The 26,214-nt window shown below is 38.3% G+C and overlaps 1 protein-coding gene across 1 annotated transcript in view; it reads right to left on the bottom strand.

Moving 5' to 3' along the window:
• The window catches only part of LOC144076242 (uncharacterized), a 137,081-nt gene that overhangs the window by 20,371 nt on the left and 90,496 nt on the right, over positions 1-26,214 (bottom strand). The window contains exon 6 of the mRNA XM_077603924.1: positions 6,419-6,497. Within this exon, the coding sequence (XP_077460050.1) occupies positions 6,419-6,497 (79 nt within the window). The remainder of the gene's footprint in view (positions 1-6,418; positions 6,498-26,214) is intronic.

Here is a 26,214-nt window from a genome sequence, read left to right as displayed (position 1 = left end):
TGAATCATTTTTTTCTGTGTTTTTAGTTTCAAAAATCATTTTGTAAAATCTAAATATATATATAAAAAAAGCTAAAATAAACATTGTTTTAGATCTATTAAAAACTGAATATTCAGGGATTTAAATCCAGTACTTTTAATCAATTTATTTTAAAAAAAAACACAAAATATTATATCTAAAATGGTCCGGCCACATGAAATCGAGTTGACGTTAACGCGGCCCGCGAACCAACCCGAGTCTGACACCGACTTTCTGTTTTAGGATCAAATTGAAATGAAGAGTATAGATGTATATTAAATTTCCTGATTTTCCCCCTTTTAAATCAATAATTGTAATTTTTAAATCCTTTTTTTCAGTTTTTTTAGTTCAAAAATCATTTTTTAAAATCTAAAAAATATAAAAAAAGCTAAAATAAACATTGTTTTAGATCTATAAAAAAACTGAATATTCAGGGCTTTAAATCCAGTTCTTTTAATCAATTTATATAAAAAAATATCTAAATATTATATCTAAAATGGTCCGGCCCACATGAAATCGAGTTGACATTAACGCGGCCCGCGAACCAACCCGAGTCTGACACCCTTGCTTTACGCGTTTGATATCTGGCCGTCATTTTTGTTTTCAAATTTCCTTTTTATTTGCCGTTTTCATTCCTTGTCGAAACTTATGAGGTCACCCTACAACCAAACTTTGCAAGGCTATTTGCATATTTATACCTCTAAAAGTAGGAGCAACCCATCTGCCTTATTCCCCAATGTAATCTTTTAAGGGGAAGCCTCAAAAGGGACCGGTGTGATATACGGAAGCAGTAGTCAGCGTCCAGTTTTTGCTGCATAGGCAAGCCAATTTGCATCCAGATCAAAAAGCATACAAAGACAGTGGCGTGTAATGGCCCAGAACCAACTTGCAGACTCAAAGCGTTTGTTGAAGAGAGGACGTGGCCAGCGAACAAATGGAAAATGTCTCCTGTTGGGACGTGATAAAATTAGTAGGACAAACCCTCTGCTTTTTTTGTGGGAGGTTTTATCAGGCTTCGTGATTAGAGTGCAAGAACAGCAAAAACAAAGGTGATATCATAAACAGCCATGGAGTACGGTTGTTTGTTTTGCTTTTGGTTGTTTCCGTGTACTCCATCTTGGTGACTGGAGTTGTTCTATCGTGGGTGGAAACAACAGAGAAAATGCAGTTGTCAAAAAGTTAATGAATTTGGAGCTGATTTTCTGTTAATGTACCTCATCGATCTACTGAGAAAACGGATTGGGGCTGTTGGAGGAAAAATAGGGAGCCAAGATTTTGACTTTTAGGTTTAGGGTTTTGACTTTATTTCAGAATTTGTTGTCGGAATTTTGGGGCTTGAAACTGAAGCAGAATTTTAACTTTAAAATCTCAGAATTAAGACTGATTTTAAAGTAGAATTCTCAGATACAAGTCAGAATTCTGTCTCGACCCGACTTTTCAGGGGAAAAAATCTTTTTTAACTTTAAAATCTCAGAATTAAGACTGATTTTGAACTACAATTCTCAGATTCAAGTCAGAATTCTGGCTTGACACGACTTTTCAGGGGGGATTTTTTTTTAAACTTTAAAATCTGAGAATTAAGACTGATTTTAAAGTAGAATTCTCAGATTCAAGTCACAATTCTGGTTCGACTCGACTTTTCAGGGGAAACAAATCTTTTTTAACTTTAAAATCTCAGAATTAAGACTGGTTTTGAATTAGAATTCCCAGATTCAAGTCAGAATTCTGGCTCGACCCGACTTTTCAAGTGAAAAAAATCTTTTTTAACTTTAAAATCTGAGATTTAAGACTGATTTTAAAGTAGAATTCTCAGATACAAGTCAGAATTCTGTCTCGACCCGACTTTTCAGGGAAAAAAATCACTTTAAAATCTCAGAATTAAGACTGATTTTGAATTAGAATTCTCAGATTCAAGTCAGAATTCTGTCTCGACCCGACTTTTCAGGGAAAAAAAACCTGGACCTTAAGGTCATAATTCTGACTTTGATTTAAAGTTAGAATTCGGAGATTAAAGTGGCCCCAATAGTCTGACTTTAGAGTTAAAGTTTTTGACTCTAATTCCAATCTCAGAATTTTGACCTGACTCTCTGAATTTCGACTTCAATTCTGATTTGAAATCCAGAATTTTTTTTAGATCACTGTCCACTATTGTGAAAAATTGTGGCGCCCGTTAGTCTAGATAAAATGTTATGTGGAATTAGATCCATTTTAAACCAGTTGTGCAGGTGCCCGTGAGTCACTGATCTTCCAAGAAAGATATTAGACGATGCCAAACGATGACGAAGGAGGGCAGATGTCCATGTTTTCACTGTACTGTGCTCAGCCTATAAAAGATGCCAAGCTTAGCAATAAATCGGGTCTTGCCTCCTGTCTGGAACCGGATTGTGCATTTTGTTCAAACTCCAAAACTACAAATTCTAAATTCCGACTTCATTCTCAGTCGTCTGACATTTTTGAATAGTTAAAAAAAAAAGTCATTTTAAGATGGATTATTCTCTTTTTTTCCTCTTAATTGAAGATGCCTCATTAATCACTTTGGCTGTCAGGCTTGTACTTGTTCCTTTTTCTTTTGTGTTTGACTAGAGAGCCACAGGCTAACATGTCCAACAAATATGGCGGAAAATGCGAAGGCCAGGGACGATGGTTCCCGCTTCTTCGCAATTATTCGGCGGTGGAAAACTAAACAGGTGGCGCACGGCTCCCTGGAGACAAAGTGACAAGCAGGAAAACAAATGTTGAGACTTTTTGACTGCTGGAGTCTGGCTGGTGTATAAATATGCCCGGCCTTCATTTTCATGATCAATGAGCCCTTTAGGCTGGGATGTGCGTGTAAGCCTTGTTGATGACACAAACTTTCATCCACTTGAAAGCATAACGGGCGTTGCCACAAACTGTTCACTTGGCGCTCTCTAACACGTACATTTTTTGCCTGTCCGAACGGAATTCCCCCGAGAGGGATGTTGCGTTCCTTGCCAACTTTACTCCATGAAAAATGCCTCCAAAGTCAAGCTTCATCAGTACAGTAAAGGTTCATTTGCAAAACATATGCGATAGGGGACCTGTTATTTGTGCATTCTGTTTGGGTATTGTTCACATTGAGTAAAATATGCAGTAATTACAAGCGCCGTAGGAAATACTATCGCTCAATGTGTGCTGAGTATCAGTTATTCTAACTGTTGTTCACACTGCAGAAAACACACCTACATAAAGTTCCTGCAAGGTCAGATTAAAACCAATGGCGAGAGTAAAGACTGTGCTTAACAACCCGGACAAATTTGAATGCAAAAAACAATGAATACCGTATTTTCACGACTATACGGCGCATTGTATTTTTAGCCGCAGTGTCAGTAACGAGTGCTATTTCTGTATTTTACACACACAAAGGACGCACCGTTTTTATAGACGCAGCCAGGCATGGCAAAACATGCACCATCTTAAACATACGGACACACACTAAAAACAAGTTTTTAAAAAGGCAACGGAAGCAAAACTGAGTTTGGTTGTACTTTATTTAGCCATTTTACAATGTACTCACGTCATCATCACCCACAAATCCATCAAAGTCCTCATTTTCTGTGTCCGAATTGAACAATTGTCCAAATGAGTCATCGAAAACGCTGAGTTTCATACGATCGTCCAGGCGGCCACAATCCATTCGCGAATAGTAGCTAGCTACTAGCTAGCGGAACTATTCCAGCACTGCCTTCCACACTTCACAAAGCTGTGTTGATATCGATATCCAGGCCAGAATCCATTGGGTGTATTGACAAAAGAACTATATATCCCAGCAGTCAATGCGCAGTACTTTTTCTATGGGGAAAATAGTAGAGTCGGGGGCTGCTTGCCGTAGTTGTGAGAGCTGTAGAGGATGGTGTACCCTATCGACTGATTTATTTTATTTTATCGTGATAACAATTTTAGTATTGTTCCATATATAAAGCGCACTGGATTATAAGGCGCCCTGTCTGTTTTGGAGAAAATTTAAGACTTTTATGTGCGCCTTAGTCGTGAAAATACGGTACGTACATGAAATAAGGCTCGTCCTGTCAGTGCGAGGATACTTGACGCTGACTGTCAATCACACTCTCGGCGCTTGCTCGTATCTTTTGGGTGTTTCTTCTGAAAAGAGAATTGTGCATGTTTGAACCAGGTAAGCCAGAATAACATTCTGAATTTTATTGAATTTCGATATTTTTGCTACAGAACGATACAGTATTTTATCCTTTTAAATAGATCAATACGCATTATTGTCTGCACATTTCTCCTCGCCCATTTTGAACATGTAAATTATTATTCTTAAAGATATTTGGGCTAAACTGGCTATTTCTTGTTCTGTTTTATTTTACTCTAACAAGGATTTCTATCTTTTTCATTATTTTTCTGTGCCATTTAAGCCACATGTGTCAAAGTGGCGGCCTGGGGGCCAAATCTGGCCCACCGCATCATTTTAGGTGGCCCGGGAAAGTAAATCATGAGTGCAGACTTTCTGTTTTAGGATCAAATTAAAATGAAGAGTATAGATGTATATTAAATTTCCTGATTTTCTCCCTTTTAAATCAATAATTGTAATTTTTTAATCAATTGTTTCTGTGTTTTTAGTTCAAAAATCATTTTGTAAAACTTCAAAATATATAAAAAACTAAAATAAACATTGTTTTAGATCTATAAATAAATGAATATTCAGGGCTTTTAATCCAGTTCTTTTAATCCATTAAAAAAAATCTAAATATTATATCTAAAATGGTCCACGTGAAATAAAGTTGACGTTAAAGCGGCCCGCGAACCAACCAGAGTCTGACACCCTTGATTTAAGCACACACACACACACACACACACACACACACACACACACACACACACACACACACACACACACACACAGCAAGTGGCATCTTAACGTAACCATTCAGCCAGTTTTTGTGGGATGAAAACTGAAGTACCCACACAGGCCTGCGGAAAACAGATTTCCATCTATCTGCCTAATTAAAATATCTGATTTGGATACTAGCAAAACCAAGAGTGTAACCAGCAACAGTTTTACATGCTGGCCCAATCGTTGGCTTCCATGATAATATCAATAAACACGGAGAGCCCAATGTGGCTTTCAGACAAGAAAAAGCAAATAAGCCTGTCCGAATCCAATAATCCTTGGCAAAGTGAACGGCAAATGGACAAGGAGCCTTGTAAATTGGACTAATCAATAGGAATACAGAGAGAATTAAAAAAAAGACAAGACAAGACGCTTGGAGCATCTCCAGATTATTTTCAGGACACCTTTCGGAAATTGAGGTTGGCATTGAGAGTCAGCAGTGTCAAACAGGCAGCTCACGGGATGAATACGCACTTTCGGATCGATCACTAGGAAACTCGCTCTTGTAAACACACTTGTTGCCGTGCATTCTTTCCAAATTGTTTTAATCATTGATAGAAAGCCACATTAATGCCAACAAGATCTCATGTGGGCCGGATCAGTTCACTTTTGGCCCAAAAGTTAATTTACTTGCTGCCATTGACAGCGCTGGATATCCGATTTCGACTGGGAGGGGCCAAGGAACGTTCGCCCCTCCCGGTCAAAACAGATGGGATGTCTAGCGCCCTCAATGGTACTGAAAGATTAGCATCTACAGCCTGTTTAAGTGATTTGGACAGGTATTTTTGTCAATTTTGCGTCACTTCCTTGTCATTTCAGGGTTCAAACACGTCACTTCCTGTAAATTTTAGATCATTTCCGATGTATTTAGAGGGAATTGCCAGACTACTTCCTGTGTGTTGGTCACTTTCGGCAGATTTTTGGCCATTACTCCTTGGTTTTGGGGCGTTTTAAGGTTCCTTGTTAACTCGTTGGCTGCCATTGACGAGGAATGAATGAATGAGTGTGGATTAAAAAATTAAGCAAAGTGCAATAGTGCACACAATCAATCGGAAAAATAACAGAATTCTAGATTTAAAGTTCCCATATTGAACAAAAGCATTTGAACTATTTTTAGGGATTTTTTTTTTCGTGGAACGGGAATGAATTCACTCCTGAAACGCATAATGTAGGCACGAGCTAAATATACTCAACGCAGACCTAGTTTTGTTTAATTCTGTGAGGATTTGGTCTGTTTTTGCTTTCACTTTGTCACTGTCGAGGTCAAGAAAAAAAATGCGCTCCCTGCGGTGTACTTTCTTTTTTGACACAGAGACGACCATTCGTCATCACAAGGCTCGAGGAGTTACACCATAAAAATAGAATGGCGTTCGTCTCTATCATCTTCTCAGACACTTGGTTCACTTCCATTTTACCCTCATTATTTCACGCCTGCTATGACCCTCTGTTTTGCTTACGCAATGACCTTCAAAAATGACAGCAGGATTGCGCTTAATCCCGTTTTAGTTGTTTCACTCCTGTTTAATTTACCTTCGTCCAGATTTGCTGGATAACAAGCTGTTCTCGTTGACATTACGGAACTTTGTTTTCCTGTCAGTCCTGAGGGATTCTGGAAGAGGAAGAAAAAAAAAGTTTAGGATGCCTTCCTGTAATTTATTCAGGAGGCTTTGAAATTGCATTCCCATGGTCTCCGCTCCGTATGGTTTATGTTCAAAAGCCAAGATGCAAATTACTTGCTCACAAATATGAGTCAAAAGGTTAAGACAAGACATGTGTGTCGCCTTGCATTACTTCCGGCGAGGATATGTTATGTTAACACAACATGGTGACACTTAATTATTTATTGAATTAAGTCAATTTAGAAATTTACAAGAACAGGAGATCTTATTTCAGTAAAAAAAGGTGGATTTAATCTATATATACCTTGTCTTTAGTGGATGAAAAGCAGCAGATGGCATCGGTGGGTCGAGTAGCGAAAAGGTTAACTTAAGATCAAGAGTAAAGCTATTTAAAGTAAAAGTACTTGATAGGTTTATTAATTGGTATACTTTAATAAAGGGAGAGACATTGGAGACATAATCCAGCGTTAAACTTGCAAGTGAGAACGATCCTGGCCCGTCCTCGCCACGGAGCATTCTGAAGAAAGGCATCATCTTCTGTCCATTTAGTCGCACATAATCAAAACACTTAAGGTTATCTTATTCAAACAATTGCATAAGCTAACCGAATAACACAATTAAGGTAAAAAAACTACTTCAACAACAATTGCATATCAGGTCGGAAACCAAAAACATCTGCGTAAGAATTTGCACAAGTAAGCATAACAATTTCCATAAAAGGTGAAACGAGCGACACTATTTTAAAACAATATGCGAGTATTTTCGGAAGTTGATTCGATTATCGCCATCTGCCGGTATACAAGTCAAAGCAATTTAAGAGTCCTTCACAGATCTTCATTGCGAACTCAGATCAACAGTCCTCGGCCCGGGACTGGGTGATCTGTCAAGTCAATAGTCCTCGGAATAGGGCAAACATTTAAATGTCCTCGGGGCCAGCTGCAGGGGGGAGTGTCCTTGGTAACCGTTATACTGAGCTTTCGTCTGCTTATAATGATTAATGTTTCACAAATACATATAATGATTAATATTCCACACATACATATAATGATTAATATTCCACACATACACAATGATTAATGCGCACATATACAATAATATCCCAGAATAACCCCAACAGTACTTATTTATAAAATTGACTGAAATCAAGTATTTGGTGAAAAGAAGGTTTGCAATTGTATATTTACGTGCGGGTGTACGAATATTTACTCAGCTGCCACTCGCAATTCCACACCTTTGTAAAATATCTTTGCATTTCTTATTCATTTGAATGGCTTAATAAATCATTTTCTTATCTTTTTTTGCATATATGCATAGATACTTGTATTTATTTAAAACAAAATTGGTATATTTCTTATCATTTTAATAGGTTTTGGCGCTGCAATTAAAGTGTGTGGCACGAATTATGCTAATTTAATGAAAATTTTATCTCTTTTTGAGAAAAATCCACGTTATGAAACTACGTCTAAAATGCATTATTTCATAAGTAGAGGTTCTTGAACTTGCGTATAAATGTGAAATTACTTAATAAAAATCTAAATTATGAATTCGCAATTACTTAGTTAAAATCCAAATTATATTAAGTGAAAAAAATGTTAATAAATATAACCTTCCCAGCATACAATTAAAACTAATAAACATTTGCAATCAAGTAATACTAAGAGACAAATTCAATATTCTTTTTTTCTTCTGAAAATGCAGAGCACAAACCAGCAATTAGAAAAACTAGACATCAAGTTTAACACATCACCCCAAAAATATAACAAAAATCTGATTCAAATTATATAGATGTATCTTGTATATTCCAGTGGACATTGCACCATTGGTCAAATGGAATAAAAAGCTGGCTAAAGTGTTTCTGTATCAGATTTTACGACTATTTCTACCACTTAAGTGTAAGGGCACACACTTAAATCACACACCTGTGCCATTTACTTGCTGCCTCCCTGATGACTGAGGGGAGGAAAATAGGAATTTCCTGCATAATTAATCTCAGTGATAGCGCAATAATGAAGTTCTAAATTGCCGTGGAACGCAGTATGTGCACAATGTGGCGCCTTCAGAATGGATGCAGCTGCAGGAGCCGTGATGGTGCGAACGTGTTTTGGTTCAAGCGCTGGAATCTATACAGTCAAATGAGTTGCCACCAACTGAATATGCCCTGATTGACGTTTTAAAGCCTTAACTCAAATACAATTCTGCGGGCCTCTTAATTATAGCATGTTCACCCATGCGCCATGTGGACAAAGGCTATAGAAATACTTCATTTAGTTCTGTCAAATCTATACATAATTGATCATCTGGTCTTCAATTATTTATCGCTATCAGGGCCTAAATATTGCAGCGCATATTTGAATAATGAATTCATGTCAAATTCAGCCCACAGAATGTTACTATTTAAGCACTTGGCCATGGTTAATTACGTATTGACTGACAAACATTAGAATGAACTCGGGTGCATAATACATATAGCTCTTAGTGCAGAGTAATGTTGCTTAGTTTGCGCAGTTAAACAGAATTTGAACTGAGGGAAAAATAGACTGAAAGTACTTCTTATAATCAACCATACATATTGTAAGCGTGTCAAAATGGCGGCTTATTTCTCGCCTGTGAGGCATGATTAGGAATGTTGTGAATGAGAAGAAATAGATGACTGTGTTTGAGCACTGATTGATTTAGTCAGCAAGATTAGCCAATGAGATATTAGTGCACATGTGTCAAAGTGGCGGCTCGGGGGCCAAATCTGGCACGCCACATCATTTTGTGTGGCCCGGGAAAGTAAATCATGAGTGCCGACTTTCTGTTTTAGGATCAAATTAAAATGAGGAGTGTAGATGTATATTAAATTTCCTGATTTTTCCCTTTATAAATCAATAATTTTAATTTTTTAATACATTTTTTCTGTGTTTTTAGTTCAAAAATTATTTTGTAAAATCCAAAAATGTATAAAAAAGCTCAAATAAATGTTGTTTTAGATCTATAAAAAACTGAATATTCAGGGCTTTTAATCCAGTTCTTTTAATCAATGTATTAAAAAAAATCGAAATATTATATCTAAAGTCTGACACCCTTGTATTAGTGGGTAAAGATAATTTGAGAATTTTATTCATTTTTTTGCCCCTAATGGCATTTACTAGCGACGTGACGTCTACAAAAATAAAGCTCAACATTACCTAATTTTGATTTTTTTTTCAAATTGTTTCATTTTTTTTCCCAATAGTAATATAAAAGTTTTTCAATAGTTTTTTTTCAAACACTACACTGCTTGAAACAACTGATGAGAATCCACACATGTTGTTGAAAAGGAAGTGAGCATGCTAGTTAATTTTCAAAATAGTTAAACGCATTGACAACATGCAAAATGCTAAATTTATTTAGAACATGTTGCGCATCGAATCGTCATAAGTTAAAATGTCGAACCTAAAACGAAAATTACTAACAGTTTATTTTTTTTCATGTAAAATGCTGTTCAAAAAACATTGCCATTACTTGATTTTTTAAAATGTTCATAATTTTGATACAAAATGCGTACTTAATAGTTTAGTAAAGACTGACACAGTAAAGTACGCAACACCCTTGATGTAAAAGACTTCTTATTAATGTATCTGACAAGAAAGAATCAATATCCTCTGTGTTGCCTAATTGCAAACATAAATTCTAACGTCAACAATGTAAACATGCGTCATGATGTGAATTGTATTGTATCTATGTCTCTATTGTTAGCGACGTACTCAGCTCTCTCAGTTCACCGTATAATACTACAATACTCTCAGTTCAGTTTCCGATACAAAAAAAAACACAAAGATTTTTCTCTGCTAAGGAGTCATGCTGCCTGAGCTAATGTAGGCCAAACATTTTAAGACAAATCCTTGAAAAAAAGAGATGCTCATAATAAATGAATGAATTTCCAAGAATCTCTCTCGTGCTTGGTAGCACTCACCTGCAACACATTTTTATTGGCCCTTCCTCGACAAAGATTTCAGGTCTCAAGGTCAGCAATGAAATAGACGCCACAATCAAAATGAATATTACTGAAACCCAGTGGCGGGGAGTCAGGGCCTTCAAGGCCTTCTCTGCTGGCCTAAGAAATATCTGAACCACATATTATATTTTGTCCATCAATACTTTTTAATTCCAAATTGTCTGTTAGCTTTCTTTCATTGCTTTTCCCCCTGGTTGCACTGCTTCCAGATGTGTGTTTTCATATTGAAGCATTTAACCAATCACATTTCAGCCATTATTTGTTGCCAGGGTCAGAAATCTGCCTGAAAGCCTTCACAATCAGTTCTGCAGGCTCTGCTGCATTAAACAAGCGTCGATAAGACTGTTGCCTTAACCAATCATATTTTGAGTTGGCAACACCACAATGTATATGCGTCATCGCTTTCACCAACTATGATTAGCTACCAAACTGTATCTGGAGCTTGCATCACAAGCAAATATATTGTTGTGTTGATTTAAAGCCATTTTCAAGACGGACTATGTCAGAAATACGACAGGACAGGCTCAAATTTCAGCATTAGCTTCGATGGCGATAGAAAAGAAGGAAGAAAGAAAGGAGGATGGATATTGTGTACAGTTAAAAATGATTTTTGGTGAGTAAAATATGGCTATATTCCTAAATAATATTTCGATTGTGGGCCACGTTCTGAGATCTGAAAATCTCCAGTGTTTGTATTTAATCACTAAATGCTGCTAGGAAGTGGATTTTACCCCATTTTAGTGCAATTTGTGCTGTTCCGCCATTGACGTCCATCGCTCTCTTTTCCCGGGGAAATCACCTCCCTGGCCCGGTTGTAATGTCTGAAAAGATCCAGTATTTGTATTTAATCACTAAATGCTGCTAGGAAGTGCATTTTACCCCTATGGACGTATATGGACGTATCGACGTTCATCGCTGTCATTTTCCCAGGGAAATGATACTCTGGGCCTGGTTCTGATGTCTAAAAAGCTCTAGTATTTGTATTTAAACAATGAATGCTGTTTTTGGCTGGTTTTACCCCATTTTCGGGCAATGTTTGCTGGTACGCCATTGAAGTTCATCCCTGTCTTTTCCCGGGAAAATCACCCCCCGGCCCAGTTGTAATGTCTGAAAAGCTCCAGTATTTGTATTTAATCATTAAATGCTGCTAGAAAGTGGATTTTACCCCATTTTTGTGCATTGATTTATTGATTATTTTTTATGTGTTGCAGCTGTAGCTGCAGTCGAGGTTTTATAGCCATAAAATAGTTTTTGAGGGTTGGATTGATTCGTTGAAGGCGCTACGAGAAAACGCATGGACCGCCACTGCTGAAACCGAAAAAAAAAGAAAAAGCCTGAGTCATGCTGTTTGCATTAAATAACAATAACAAAAACAGTTCTATGACTGACAAGCTGTGTTTTCTTCTCCTCTTGTAAAGCAGCACACTTTTCAAAAGTAGTGAGGCACAATCATTCAAAGCGGCTTCCTTCAGCGAATACATTAAAGATCAAAAGGTACACAATTCGGCTCTGTTCAAATATTTTGGAGATAAACATCAACTGGCAGAAAAACAACTACAGAGGACTTTTGAGGGCAAAGCTGAAAGTAGCACACATTCTGGAACCTCAGCCTACTAAAAGACAGCTCCAAAGAGCATCCATCTGTACAATTCCAAATAAAGTTGGGACATTCATGGGCACATCTGTGCATCTTGGATCCTGCTGCGAAACTGACGATTAAGTCACAGCTACAAGATTGATCCAGTGGGACCAGATCTACTTCGGCCAACGACCGCATTTTGATGCACCACCGCGGCCATAATTTTTTTTTTGAAGGACCGCTACTACTTTGTTGGACAGCCATGTAAAGTACCAAAAAATAAACGTAGATCTGCGCCATTTGTAATTTAATCACATTTTTTAACACCAATTTTGTTTCCAGCGTCAAAATTTGGACCCTTTTTTTAACTCCAACATTTTGCCTAAACAAAAATCATGAACTTACTGCAATAAAAAAAATGCTAGTCATAGGCTTTCTAGTTTTTTGTTGAAGTCTGCTAGCATACTAGCCGTTCTAGCTGCCATGTGACTGTTTTGTCATTCCGTTATCATGTATCAGTGGCGGACCGTGCATTTTCTCGTAGCGCCTTCAACAAATCAATCCAACCCTCAAAAACTATTTTATGGCTATAAAAGCTCTTCTGCAGCCACAGCTGCGACACATTAATAATAACCTCATACAGTTGAAATATTATTTAGGAATATAGCCATATTTTACTCACCCAAAAACATTTTAACTGTACTCCTTTCTTTCCTCCTTCTTTTCTATCGCCATCAAAGCTAATGCTGAAAGTCGAGCCTGTCCTGTCGTATTTCTGGCATACGTTTTTATTCGATTTAGTGCTGAAAATGTTCGTTCCCGGTTGCGACAGGCTTGCTTTCTTTGGAGGTGTCCGACCTTTCTTAATGATGTCCAGCTTTTTTTTTCTTGAAAAGTCCATCTTGAAAATGGCTATGCCATTAAATCTGCAACCAAATCCATTTGTTTTCCTCCGTCGGCCATTGTGGGTTGAGTTTGCTCACTCTGGCTAGCTCACTCTGGTTTTGGCCCGCCTACTCTATCACTAGCCAATCATAGTTGGTGAAAGCGATGACGTATCCCTACGACTGCGAGAAGGCAATGACGTATCCCTACGCCTGCGAGAAGGCCTGGTGTCACCAAATCGAATTCTGATTGGTTAAAGCAACAATCTTATCGACGCTTGCAGAACTGACCGTGGCAACAAATAATGGATGAAATGTGATTGATTAAATGCTTCAATATGAAAACACACATCTGGAAGCAGTGCAACCAGGGGGAAAACAATGAAAGGAAGCTAAGAGACAATTTGGAATTATTTAGTATTGATGGACAAAATATAATATATGATTCAGATATTTCTTAGGCCAGCAAAGAAGGCCTTGAAGGCCCTGACGGCCTGCCACTGTCATGTATACTAGCTAGCGCAACACTAGAAAGGTACACATTGTCGCTAATGTATTGTGACCAGCTACCGAAATATGACCGATTATGGGTTTACGGCAGGTATTGATATAAACGTGATAGTCAACATTAAAAATATATATTCTTAAAGCAACAAAGTCCTGTGTCGACAAAAAAGGAACCTGTAAAACTCTATTTATTGATAAATAAATCTTAGCTAGGCCATGATTGGTTATGGGGGCAAGTAACGAGTCGCTTCTTTTTGAGCCGCAAAGCTTTGAGTGATTTATGTGGAAATCTAATTATTATTTTTAATCAAACCAGATGCTAGGTACTGGTAAAAGATAAGATTTGAGTGTCAAGTTTTTTTTTGCACATTTAGTATACTAAATTTTACATTTTGGACGTTTTTCTTAGGGTCTTTATTGTGCAAATTAAATAGCAGATAATTTGCGGAATTTATACCCTTTAAAATTTGATGCTCTTGATGCGTAACTTTATTTACATAAGATTTTTTTCAGTACATTGTGTTGCAAGCAATGTGCCTGTCCTCAGCAAAGACAGATTACATCTCAGAGATATTGCATATTTTTCCTCTTTTTGTTTTGCTTTTTAACTGCATTGACTCAGTCACCCTTTGGATAGAAATGATGAGTATGGCTTCCATAAACCACCAAAGCCAATTTAAATAAAGCTGTGCCAGTGTGTGAAATGCAAATCAAAACATAATACACTACAAAGCCTAACATTTCAACTGAATATCTTTGTTTTTTCACGAATAATATTGTCAACCATACTCCATCCTGGCTTGCGAACACCTGAGCCTTTCAAAGCGAATCATGACTCACCTGCTTCCAATTAGCAATCATCTCATAAAAGGATCCAAACATATGCATCATAATTTTTAAACTTCTTTTTTCTAAAGGTGATGCAAGTGTGACATGCTAAAGTGTTTAATTTATTAACGATTGCATGTTGGGGATGTACAACTAGTTTGGATTGGATGTATATCAGTATTCGATTATTGATGCCTTAATCCCAGTGGCGGTCCGTGCATTTCCTAGTGACGCCTTCAGCAAAAACTATTTTATGGCTATAAAACCTCTACTGCAGCTACAGCTGTGACACATAAAAAATAATCAATAATAACCTCATACAATTGAAATATTATTTAGGAATATAGCCATATTTTACTCACCAAAAATCATTTTTAACTGTACACAATATCCATCCTCCTTTCTTTCTTCCTTCTTTTCTATCGCCATCGAAGCTAATGCTGAAAGTCGAGCCTGTCCTGTCGTATTTTTGGCATAGTCTGTCTTGAGAATGGCTTTAAATCAACACAACAATATATTTACTTGTGCAGCTCGCTCCAGATATAGTTTGGTAGCTCTGGCTAATCACTAGCCAATCATAAGTGGTGAAAGCGATGACATATCCCTACGCCTGCGAGAAGGCAATGACGTATCCCTACGCCTGCGAGAAGGCCTTGTGGTGTTGCCAACTTGAAATCTGATTGGTTAAAGCAACAGTCTTATCGACGCTTGTTTAATGCAGCAGAGCCTGCAGAACTGATTGTGAAGGCCTTGAGGCAGATTTCTGACCCTGGCAACAAATAATGCCTGAAATGTGATTGGTTAAATGCTTCAATATGAAAACACACATCTGGAAGCAGTGCAACCAGGGAGAAAAGCAATGAAAGGAAGCTAACAGACAATTTGGAATTAAGTATTGATGGACAAAATATAATATATGATTCAGATATTTCTTAGGCCAGCAGAGAAGGCCTTGAAGGCCCTGACAGCCCACCACTGCGAATCACTATTGTGATTATTTCTCCCTGTGTTTCAAGATAAAATGCAGGATGCAACACAAGCATCAAATTCAAATTGAGATATTTTAAAACAAACCAGCAAAAAGAAAATCATCCATTTAGTCATCGCAGAAGCCGCATTCGGTTCTACGCCGACTATAACTGCTCTCGGCATCTTAAAAGGTCTTTCCAAGAGTGAGAAGGTCCGGCGGCAACGTGTTAGGACACCGGCACCCCGCTTGCTGGTGTGACTAAATTTGAAAATGCCGATGTTGTGGCACGTCAAGAGTTTAACATTGAGGCCTTTTGTTGGTGACTTTACCATCGGAATGGATATATTTTTCTTTGTTGCACAGGAAAGCTACGGCTTTTGCCCATTTTAAGGAGGAAGCAAAGATTATAGCAGCTTTAAGCACTAAAATGTATGTGGGGATACTCACAAAAGTATTATCGCACTTGCGTTGTCTGATCAAATTCAGTAACTAAAGCTAAAAATCACTCAATTTTTGGTTAGCATAGCTCTTATCTACCCTTCCTAGATTCAGCTAATGATTAATAATGCCCTTTCCATGTTTTTCCTCAGGTCCGCCTACTTTAGACGCGCAAAACGTAAATCATATTTTTAAATTAATTTCATGCACAATAATACAAAGGGAAAAATACACAGCGGTGAGAGCCGTTGTTTGATAGGTCTTTTTTGTTGCTGTTTCTCCCACACAGTTTTTATGCCTTTGTCTATACTTTAAACTTTATGTAAAAATCCTTTGCACTCTTTTATCACGGTGGCCCCGAGAGCTGGTGGTGAAAAAAATGCTGTTTTCTTACAATTTGACACCGTAATTTTGACCCATGTATGTCTAAGGCCATTTTTTTGGTGACTTAAAGTACTTTCCTTATTGATGCTAGCATACAGTGTGAGAACTATTGTAATAAAAATGTCTTCTGTAATATTAACTGGTGTACATGCACTCATTAGGAGAGTCATTGTCATGACTGCCGGTTGCAAATCATCACCACGGAAACAACCACGATTATCTCGGCACTCTATGCTGATGTTGGTTAGCTGGAATTTCTAAACCTTAATCGCACACTCTTGACCACCTATCTCTATCCATTAATAACACTTGAAAAGAAATTTCCGCATTTCTGTATCATAAATCATCCCTTAAAACACGTGTCAAAGTGGCGGCCCGGGGTCCAAATCTGGCCCGCTGCATCATTTTGTGTGGCCCGGGAAAGTAATTCATAAGTGCCGACTTTCTGTTTTAGGATCAAATTAAAATGAAGAGTATAGATCTATATTAAAATTCCTGATTTTGCCCCTTTTAAATCAATAATTATCATTTTTCAATCATTTTTTTCTGTGTTTTTAGTTCAAAAATCATTTTGGAAAATCTAAATATTTATATATATATATATATATATATATATATATATATAAGCTAAAATAAACATTGTTTTAGATCTATAAAAAACTGAATATTCAGGGCTTTTAATCTAGTTCTTTTAATCCATTTAAAAAAATATCTTAATATTATATCTAAAATGGTCCGGCCCACGTGAAATCAAGTTGACGTTAAAGCGGCCCGCGAACCAATCCGAGTCTGACAGTCATGAAGGTGTCATCCTGAAATCAAAAGACAATGTGTTCAAATATTTCATTCATTTTTCACATCCGCACAGCAAAACTGACAATGAACATTTGGACTAAACTAAACATGAGATAATTTGGCCAAAACTTTAAGCATCCATGAATTGATTTTAGTTTTTATCTTGAAACAGATGTTCCGATTTATTTCGTTTTGAACACTGCCGACTCCTTCCGAAGTAGTCATCATTTTTACTACAATCCCTTTAGCGATGTACGCAAATTGCCGTATAATTTAATATTCTTTTCATTGATATACGATAATTGCTACTGAAAAGTAGCATAAGACTAATCAATGTATCAATGGTTAAGTGTAACTCCTATTAATCGCTCAAGGAGTTATTTTCAAACGCTTAGTTATCGCACTCCTCACAAGCATAACAATGTATGTGTCTCATTAAAATATGGAATACTATTGATTCTTTTGAGCTACGGGAGGAGGATTCAACCTCTGAACTTGTTATTGGAAATGTTTGATGGCTCCAGGGGCTCTAGTAAGAGAGCTCGGGAATCTTCGGTTGAATTCAACACGTTTTAATGAGCTCAAAGGTGCAAATGCTCGCAGCAACTAATGAATAACAGATAAAAAGCTAAACAATTAACAGATTGTTTGGCTCTTATTATACTGCTGGCACTAGTCTCTATGCAAATAAGTATAGTCGAACATGTAGACATTAAGCGGCTAGTACATCACATTTGTTTTCTGCATTTTAACATACTAGCCTTGCTAGCAAAACGGTCCTGGCTGATTCATTGATTCAGTACAAAGTAGACCTCAAGGGGAACGAGGCGGGAGCTGCGGACATGACCACGAAGCAACTGTGTGGTTGTATACAATGTCAGAGTGCAAAGCACTTCTTGCAGACATACAATTTTATACTTAAAAGAATAGGAAAGAACATCAGGTTTTATTTCTTCCTCCACACAATACGTCATACTGAGATGTCATGTGGATTGGTCGCCTTCTTGCGGTGAGTCAATATGGGTAAAATGGTAGGAGCTGTAGACAAGAGCAGGAAGTGAGTATAGGCTTGATTAGAAAGTGGTTCACTTTCCCAAGTTTTGTCTTAAATGCACTGAATTTTCACATTAAAAAAAGGAGCAAAAAGCAGCACTAAAATCTTTTTTTTTTTTTTAAACGAGAATCATTATTTTAGTGCATACTTTTGCCCCGTGACCGGACATTTCGTCGACGGACAATTCGTCGACGGACACTTCGTCGCCAGACAGTTCGTGGACGGACAATTCGTCGACGGACAATTCGTCGACGGACAATTCGTCGACGGACAATTCGTCGACGGACAATTCGTCGACGGACAATTCGTCGACGGACAATTCGTCGACGGACAATTCATCGACGGACAGTTCGTCGCGGGCTAGGGGATAGTGGTTACGCCTAGTGGTTAAGGTTAGGGTGATTATAATTTTGAGAGAGAGAGATTACCTGGTTGATCGCTTTCAACAAATTATTTATGCAACAAAACAATCGTTCGCGAGGAAGCAACCGTTCGACAAAAACGCTCTTCGACTAAATATCCATTTGACATATTGTCTGGCAACATGTTGTTACGATCGCGCCGCGTCGTCATGGCACGATCGGGAATGGATTCGGACCCAGATACAGGGGAGTAGGATTTGACGAGGTATTAGCTTCAAAACAACATCTTTAATAACTCAAAAGGGCTTTACAAAACAACAAAGGCTTGGAACCAAAACGGGAGCATGCAGGAATATGCAGCAGCATGCAGGACGCATGCAGGAACGATCTGACAATGATACTAAGACTCATTCATGTTTAAATACCAGAACAGGAAGTAATCAGCAGATTGACCGCAGCCGCTCTGCCCTGACGGCACGCCAGGAGGGACAAACGGGCCGCTCCTGACACTTCTGTTCGACGAACTGTCTGACGACGAAGTGTCCGTCGACGAAATGTCCGGGTACCCTTTCGCCCAGTATGTCATACTTGATCTTATTGTGAATCGGTCCATGATGGGTGTTACGAGAAGAGCCTTTGTCCAATCAGACGTCGTCTATTTTTTTTTTACATACCTTCCACGAAAGTCTCAATTGCATATTCCCCAGATTGAGCTATGTAATATATTCATAACAAATATATGGAACCATAAATCTAGCATTCCAGGTTAGTAACTGTACTGTAAATCTTAGTAATTTACCCACCAGTGGATGATTGGATGAAAAGGTCTACAAATAAAAATAGTCTCGCTAATATTCTTCACTGGATTTACATCCCTCACACTGCTGTCTTCTTATATTTCTGACTGTAATGAATATGTAAATCTTCACATTGGTGGAGAAACGCATTCGTGACTCACATTTGCTGCCACCCATGCGAGGCCATCAACCGAGCTCAATTTATTTTTCTGAACAAATGCCAGTCAAGCAGCGATGCCACTTTCCCTGGCAATGTTAGTTTAGTTTTTAAGTGCACACTAATGGCTGTCACACAAGGTGGAAGGCACGCTGGCACTGCGTGTATACCAGTCATCTCGAGTGTGTTAGCTCACTGAGAATGTTGCTCTCCTGCTGACACCTTCTGTACATGAATGCAAACCCGCCAGTAGAAATCTGCATCACTTGTAGTATAGAAACTGACATGTGTTGATGTTGAAATATTATACATACCTCTACAGTGGTTATCCTATTGTTAGGACATTTGTGTGCATCATTTTCGGATTATTTTGAAGGGAAGACAAAAGCAAACAACTCTCAATAGGTTGCATCTGAAAGTCAGGGTGGAGGCGGGGCAAATAGAGCCAACCCGGCCGGTAGGGAGAAGAAAGGTATCAAAATTTAAAACAAAATTAGAATTAAGTTTAGTGTAAGGATAGATTACATTTATTTTTAAGTGTGTCTGCATCGTAATCCAAGTTCATTTAAATTTGTTTATGTTATGTTACGAGCGCGTTGCCATGCAAAAAGCCTCCCCTCTCCCCCCCCTGCGAAATCCGTATAATTTTAGTACTATTGAACACATTTTAGTAATATTAAACCACTAGTTATTTGTTACTTTGTTAATAGATGGCAAATTAGAAACAAAATAAAATGTTTTTCCAATCCAATATTCTGTTTTAGATGTTTTTCAGAGGGTTGGAACAAATTAATTTGTTTTCAGTTCATTTCTATGGGAAACGTTCGTTTGAGTTACGAAAAAAATCGACATACGAGCTCAGTCCCAGAACAAATTAAGCTTGTATCTTGAGGTACCCCTGTACTTACAAATGCTTCTACATACAAAATGTTCAGGTTACGAAACCCTTTGATATGCACATGTTTGTTCCAACATACAAAAACAAGATCCAAGTTACAAAATCTCCCAAATACATATATTTGCAGTATTCATTATTCATCCGTCTTTTTTTCCTGAGTAAAGACAATCTTTTATTTTTAATTTTAGTTTTGCGCATTGCTGAAGATTTCCGACTGCATGATGGGCCTATCAAGTGAGCAGAATTTTTATTGAGCCGAGTGCCAGTCCTGTTGTTTTTGTCTCTTGGGAGACAAGTAGGAGGGAAGTGTTTAGCTGGCCTGCTTTCTTCTGTGTTCCCTGCTTGTCTGCCTCCTTCAATGGGAGAGACCTCTGGGGAGGCCACACGCCTACACAAATGTGTGCATGCATGCAACAGTCTGGGTACACACTTGTAGTCTCCATAGCCAATGGGAGGTAATCAGTGTCCTCATACACTATAACCACATCCATTAGAAAGGCAATAAAAGCCAAAGAATGAGTTAACGACCCCCAAGAAGATCATCTGCCTCCAGTGGCAAAGCTGCTATGTCTTTTTCTCAGTCAATTGCAAGTAACTAGTAAAGAAAATAGAGGCAATAGCGTTGATTTGAGTGGAAATTAGCTAGCTGGGCAGTCTTTACTGCTCCAGGAGTAGAAATGAAAAAAAGGTGATTATTTACAAAACGCTGTCAACTAAACATGACAGACTACACCTTAAACTGGTCGCTAGTCAGTCGTAGGGCACAAACGGAGAGAACCATCACATTCACTCTGTTAATGAGTGGAAGTCCATCCATGCAGCATCGATGATTAAGAGAGAGGGCTGAAACAGGTTACATTTCGGGCCAGAAAAAAACTGAGATTTCGAAAATGGCAGTCATTTTTTTTTAAATACAGCTCCTATTATACTATATTCTGGAAAAAATGCTAACGATAGCCTAAGTTTCACCTAGATCTGAACAAAATTGTTACGACCCCAAGACCTTCAAATTTAGTTTCTTGGAGCAGGATTCCAAATCCAACCGTAAAGCGGCCATTTTGAATTTCCTTAAAAAGCATGCCATTTAAAGGATCCTATTTTTATGAAATATGTTGTATTCAGGGCGCCCCAGTAGGCGTGAGTGGTTAGCGCGTCGGCCTCACAGCTCTGGGGTCATGGGTTCAAGTCCATGTCGGTACACCTGTGTGGAGTTTGCATGTTCTGCGTGGGTTTTCTCTGGGTACTCCGGTTTCCTACCACATTACAAAAAAACATGCATGGTAGGCTGATTGGACACTCAAAATTGACCCTAGGTATGGGTGTGAGTGTACATGGGTCTCCTTGGGCCCTGTGATTGGCTGGCCACCAATTCAAGTTGTCGCCCACCTCTGGCCCAAAATCAGATGGGATAGGCTCCAGCACCCCCGCGAACCTAATGAGGATAAATCGGTTCAGAAAATGAGATGATATTCCAATCATACACTTCTCTAAATGTTTCTCCTGCCAAGTTAGTACCAAAAAAAATGCAAACTCTGAGTTCCTATATTACACACACATCCCTGATGCATTTAAAATAAATGCTAGCACAAAATTTATTGTGCCAAATTATGATCCATATCTTACTTCTGTTTTATTGGAACGGTTCTACTTGACTTGAAGGGGTGATGAAGAACGATTCCCTCATCTATTTCTATACATATATTTAAATACATAACTATATATACGCATGCTTGTAAATTACCCTCAACCTTGTGCCTAGTATATGAACATCTTTTCACCTGCTGTAATTGGCCAGCACACAAAAGTGCAATGAATATTGTATCTCGCCCAAGGGAATCCCAGCGTAAATAGCAATACAGTTCCTCGTCTCCCCACTTCCGTTTCACCAGTCTCTTGACATTCAGCAGTATGTGCATGCTTATTTACAGGCTTGCGCATTGTTTCCCAGTCTTTGCGCGCCCAGAAAATGTGATGATTATTGTCCTCCGAGATTTTCCTTCAAGCACCACTCCTATGGCAACACACAGCCCGCATTATAAAAGCTAGTAAATGTCTTTTGCGTAGAGTCTCAGTCCTTATATACTTTGGTGCTTCCGCTTCCCATAAATATGACATAGGATTTAATTACAGTGGCATTTATTTGAAATAGCTAACTGCTTGGATGCTCCTAGTGATCAATTGTGTTCTCCCGTTTGAATTTTATGTTCAAATATACCGCAAGCAAGAAGCCGTTATGTCAAAGTCGTGACGCACTTCGTTCATTAGCCAAATAACGAGGAGGTAAATAAAAGAATCGCTAAACAGCCTCATGGTTTCTTCAATATGTCACGCCACGGTAACGTTTAGTCATTCAGCGAGTATATTTGATGATCACCAGGGGAATGCCCTGTAAATTTATTTTGTTTAGGAAGCCTGGCATCGAACCCTCGACCTAAGAAATGTGAGGCGGACGCGTTAACCGCTCGCAAACAGCTGGGTCACTTTTGTTTTGCGCATCAAATTGTTAAACAAATGCTACATGCAAGGATTTTGGTAGTTATAAGTAGAATCTTGCAATATGTAAAACATCCCCAATGTCCTTGGACCGGCATTGTTTGTAATCGAGCCGCTCTTCCACCAGCCACTATTCCACTGATACATTAGCATCTCATGTGCTGTGGGGAAATAGATGACTCACAGCAGCCGTGATTGCGCGCATTAGCCAAACATTGAAAAGCCTCTTCATGCTTACTTACAATAGAAAAGTGTCCTTCTTCAATGCGTGAAAGTGAGATCGCAGCGAAGTGGAAATGCAAAATTTGCCTCTAATAATTACTCAAAATGATACTAGCGTTGCACTAATGATACTAGTATCCATATTGGTATTGATACATGACAAACATGACATCATTTGGGGAGTAGTAAGAAAAAACATGCCCATTCTGTGCAATATGTTGTTTTTGAGTAGTTTTCAGCCACTGGTTGCCCTACCCAAGATGGCCACCAGCTACGCACATTGTCAAAAATAAAGCGCTACTGTATTTTGCTGTTTAATATACCCCCTCATTTAATATACCCGGGTATATTAAACGACAGGGGTATATTAAATGGTACTCGGACGTTTCGTCGAAAGACGTTTGGTCACCGGGCGTTTGGTAGAACGGACGTTTGGGAGAACGGACGTTTGGTAGAACGGACGTTTGGTAGAACGTACGTTTGGTAGAACGTACGTTTGGTAGAACGTACGTTTGGTAGAACGGACGTTTGGTAGAACGGACGTTTGGTAGAACGGACGTTTGGTAGAACGGACGTTTGGTAGAACGGACGTTTGGTAGAACGGACGTTTGGTAGAACGGACGTTTGGTCGCCGGGTTGTTACTGTTGAAACCAGCTCTCAAAATTATAACCATGAGAGAGAGTGAGTTTAATTTCTAAATATCAACAGTAAACTCTGTCATAATTCAAACGTCCGGTCGACCAAACGTCCGGTCGACCAAACGTCTTTTGACAAAACGTCTTTTGACAAAACGTCCGGTCACGATATTAAATGGCGCACAAACGGGAAGGTACAATTCACTACACACTTTATGCCGTTCACTACACACGTTATGCCGTGACTGGGTGCATCAACGTTTTACAGACCAAAACTACTTACTGCTCAGGTTAAAACTACTTACTGCTCAGGTTAAAACTACTTACAAGTATCTATAATGATGCCCCCATGAACACCATACAAATCTTGCCAAAAAAGCTGAGTTGCCGTTTAATATACCCGGGTATATTAAACAGCAGGGGTATATTAAATGGCGCACAAACGGGAGGTTCAAAAAAGCAAAAATCATTTAATATACCCGGGTATATTAAACGGCAAAATACGGTAGTTGCCCCTAATTGAAGTTAGTTTACCACCCACCAATTCAGGGGGAACCCTGACTGGTGCCCACAGTTTGGTTGGGATAGGCTCCAGCACCCCAGAAACCTTGAATGAATGAATGTATTACGGACCCACGTGTACTTTGTACCCATAAAGCGCACATGTACTTTATATGCTAAGGCCAAAATTTGCATTCTGAATAATATCAAACATTTGCACTATAAACAAAACTCATTTCAAAGCTAATTGGTAGAATTGTAGTGCACGGCCGTGAACATTGCCAAGGCTGTTGTTGAGTTTCACAAATATCGTGACGCAGTGGCGGTGTCAGTGACAAAGTTCAGTACTGAGTTTATTTTCATGCATCCTAATATTGTTCATATCTTTGCTAAAAAAAATGGAGTTGCAATGGGGTTCTGCAGAAGACCGGCAGAATATATCATCCTGTATAAATGAATAAGAAAATATTCTCAATGTCATCCGTTGCTTCTCTCTTACTCTTGGATTTTTTTTTCCTATGGCAGATGTTGCTTTATTTCTGTCGGTTGAGTCAGTCGTCACTCATTTCGAAATAGCCGCTTTGATTTGAATTAAAACAATTATAAGATAATTGGGAGTCATTAATTACTATTTCTCCGGGTCAGCATGGGTGGATTGCCTGTCCAAGGGAGGCCTTATTCTGGATTCAGAGCAGGCGTGCTTTTTTTTTTCTGGTGTGCCGATGGATTCGCATAGAAAGTCAATGATGTTGGCCATTGAAGGGAGACCGGCGTTCTCGCTAGCAACTGCAATTTGAGGAGACAGGTTCGTCGCAAGTTGAAGATATCCAATTTCATCTTTCTGTGAGAGATTTCAGCAAAAGCGCCCAATCGATGCGTTTTCATTCACGTGGCTTTAGTTGCTCGAATTTTAATCAACATTCAGTCATGTCAAGAAAGAAAAACAGGAGTAGGACAGGATGGTCAAAATATTAAGGGATTAAAGTCGCAATATTACAAGATTGAAGTCATACATTATGATATTACGAAAATTGACAAGAGTTGTAATATAATGAGATTAAAATCAGACTACTATGACAGTTAGTTGTAATATTATGAGAATTACATCAACCTTAATCATAATAGTCCAATCAAATAAATATGGGATAATAACGGCAATAGTAAAATTTTAGATTAAAGATGCAATATTACGAAATTTTGATATAATGAATTCAAGTCAGAATACTATGAGATTAGAGTCGAAACTTTATGAGAATATATTTAGCCATTGTGTTTTGACATGTTTAAAATAGTAATATTAGAAGATATATTGCCTATTTTTAAATTGCAAAATTACTAAATGAGTAGTTATTAAGTTGGTATATAGTTTTTTATGTTATGTGAAGTGGAAGCTGCGTAATTTCATGGGCTGAGACGTTTGGCAACATATGCATAGATAACTATTTTGGTTGTTAAATTAAGAAATCGATGTAAAAAACTATTACATTACATTAAAGTCGTTATATTACTTTTATGTTACGTGAACCTGAAATTGTTTGGTTACACAGGCTGAGACTTTAGGAGACACAATACTAATTTTGCTGTAAAATCAGAAGTTTGAGATCATATTAGAAGAAAAAAGTCATACAATGATAAGAAATAAAGTTATTGTATGCCTTATTTTCAGGTGACGTGAATTGGAAGCCGTTCGGAGTAGGTAGACTTCAACTTTTGACGATGTAAAGCAGCACTAGATGGTTACAACCCGTAATATTCACAGTATTGAACCAGAAATAGTGGGCTTGGACAAAATACACAATTTTGTAGTGAAGCACAACAAGCATGTTTATGCCAACTCAGATTAGAAAAACATCAACATTTACGAATCATACAATGAGCGATAAATCTCGAATGAGCATCTTTTGTCTGAACCCAGTCATTTTTTCCAAGAGTATTGGACTGATGAGTGTGTTTTGTTGGTCAAGTGCGTTCTATTGATTTTTCAGACAATCAATTGCACCGAATGTCTACGCTCACTTTCGTTTTTTGGGGGCGTGCTTCCGCAAACTCCATCTCATTCTAGCGAGAGCTCCAACCGGCACGGAAACTGGCGAGATGTCTACGGGGGAGAACCACGAGCCATTGTACAAGCAAGCGGAATTATACAGAAGCTTTTACCGTAGACAATGCTACAACTGATCTTTCCGCGGCGACGGCTTGATTTTTATGCATTTTTGTCGGCTC

Source organism: Stigmatopora argus, chromosome 1 (assembly GCF_051989625.1).
Source record: "Stigmatopora argus isolate UIUO_Sarg chromosome 1, RoL_Sarg_1.0, whole genome shotgun sequence".
Lineage (NCBI taxonomy): Eukaryota > Metazoa > Chordata > Actinopteri > Syngnathiformes > Syngnathidae > Stigmatopora > Stigmatopora argus.
Note: the sequence above shows the minus strand (reverse complement) of the source record. Positions and strands in the feature narration are given on the sequence as shown.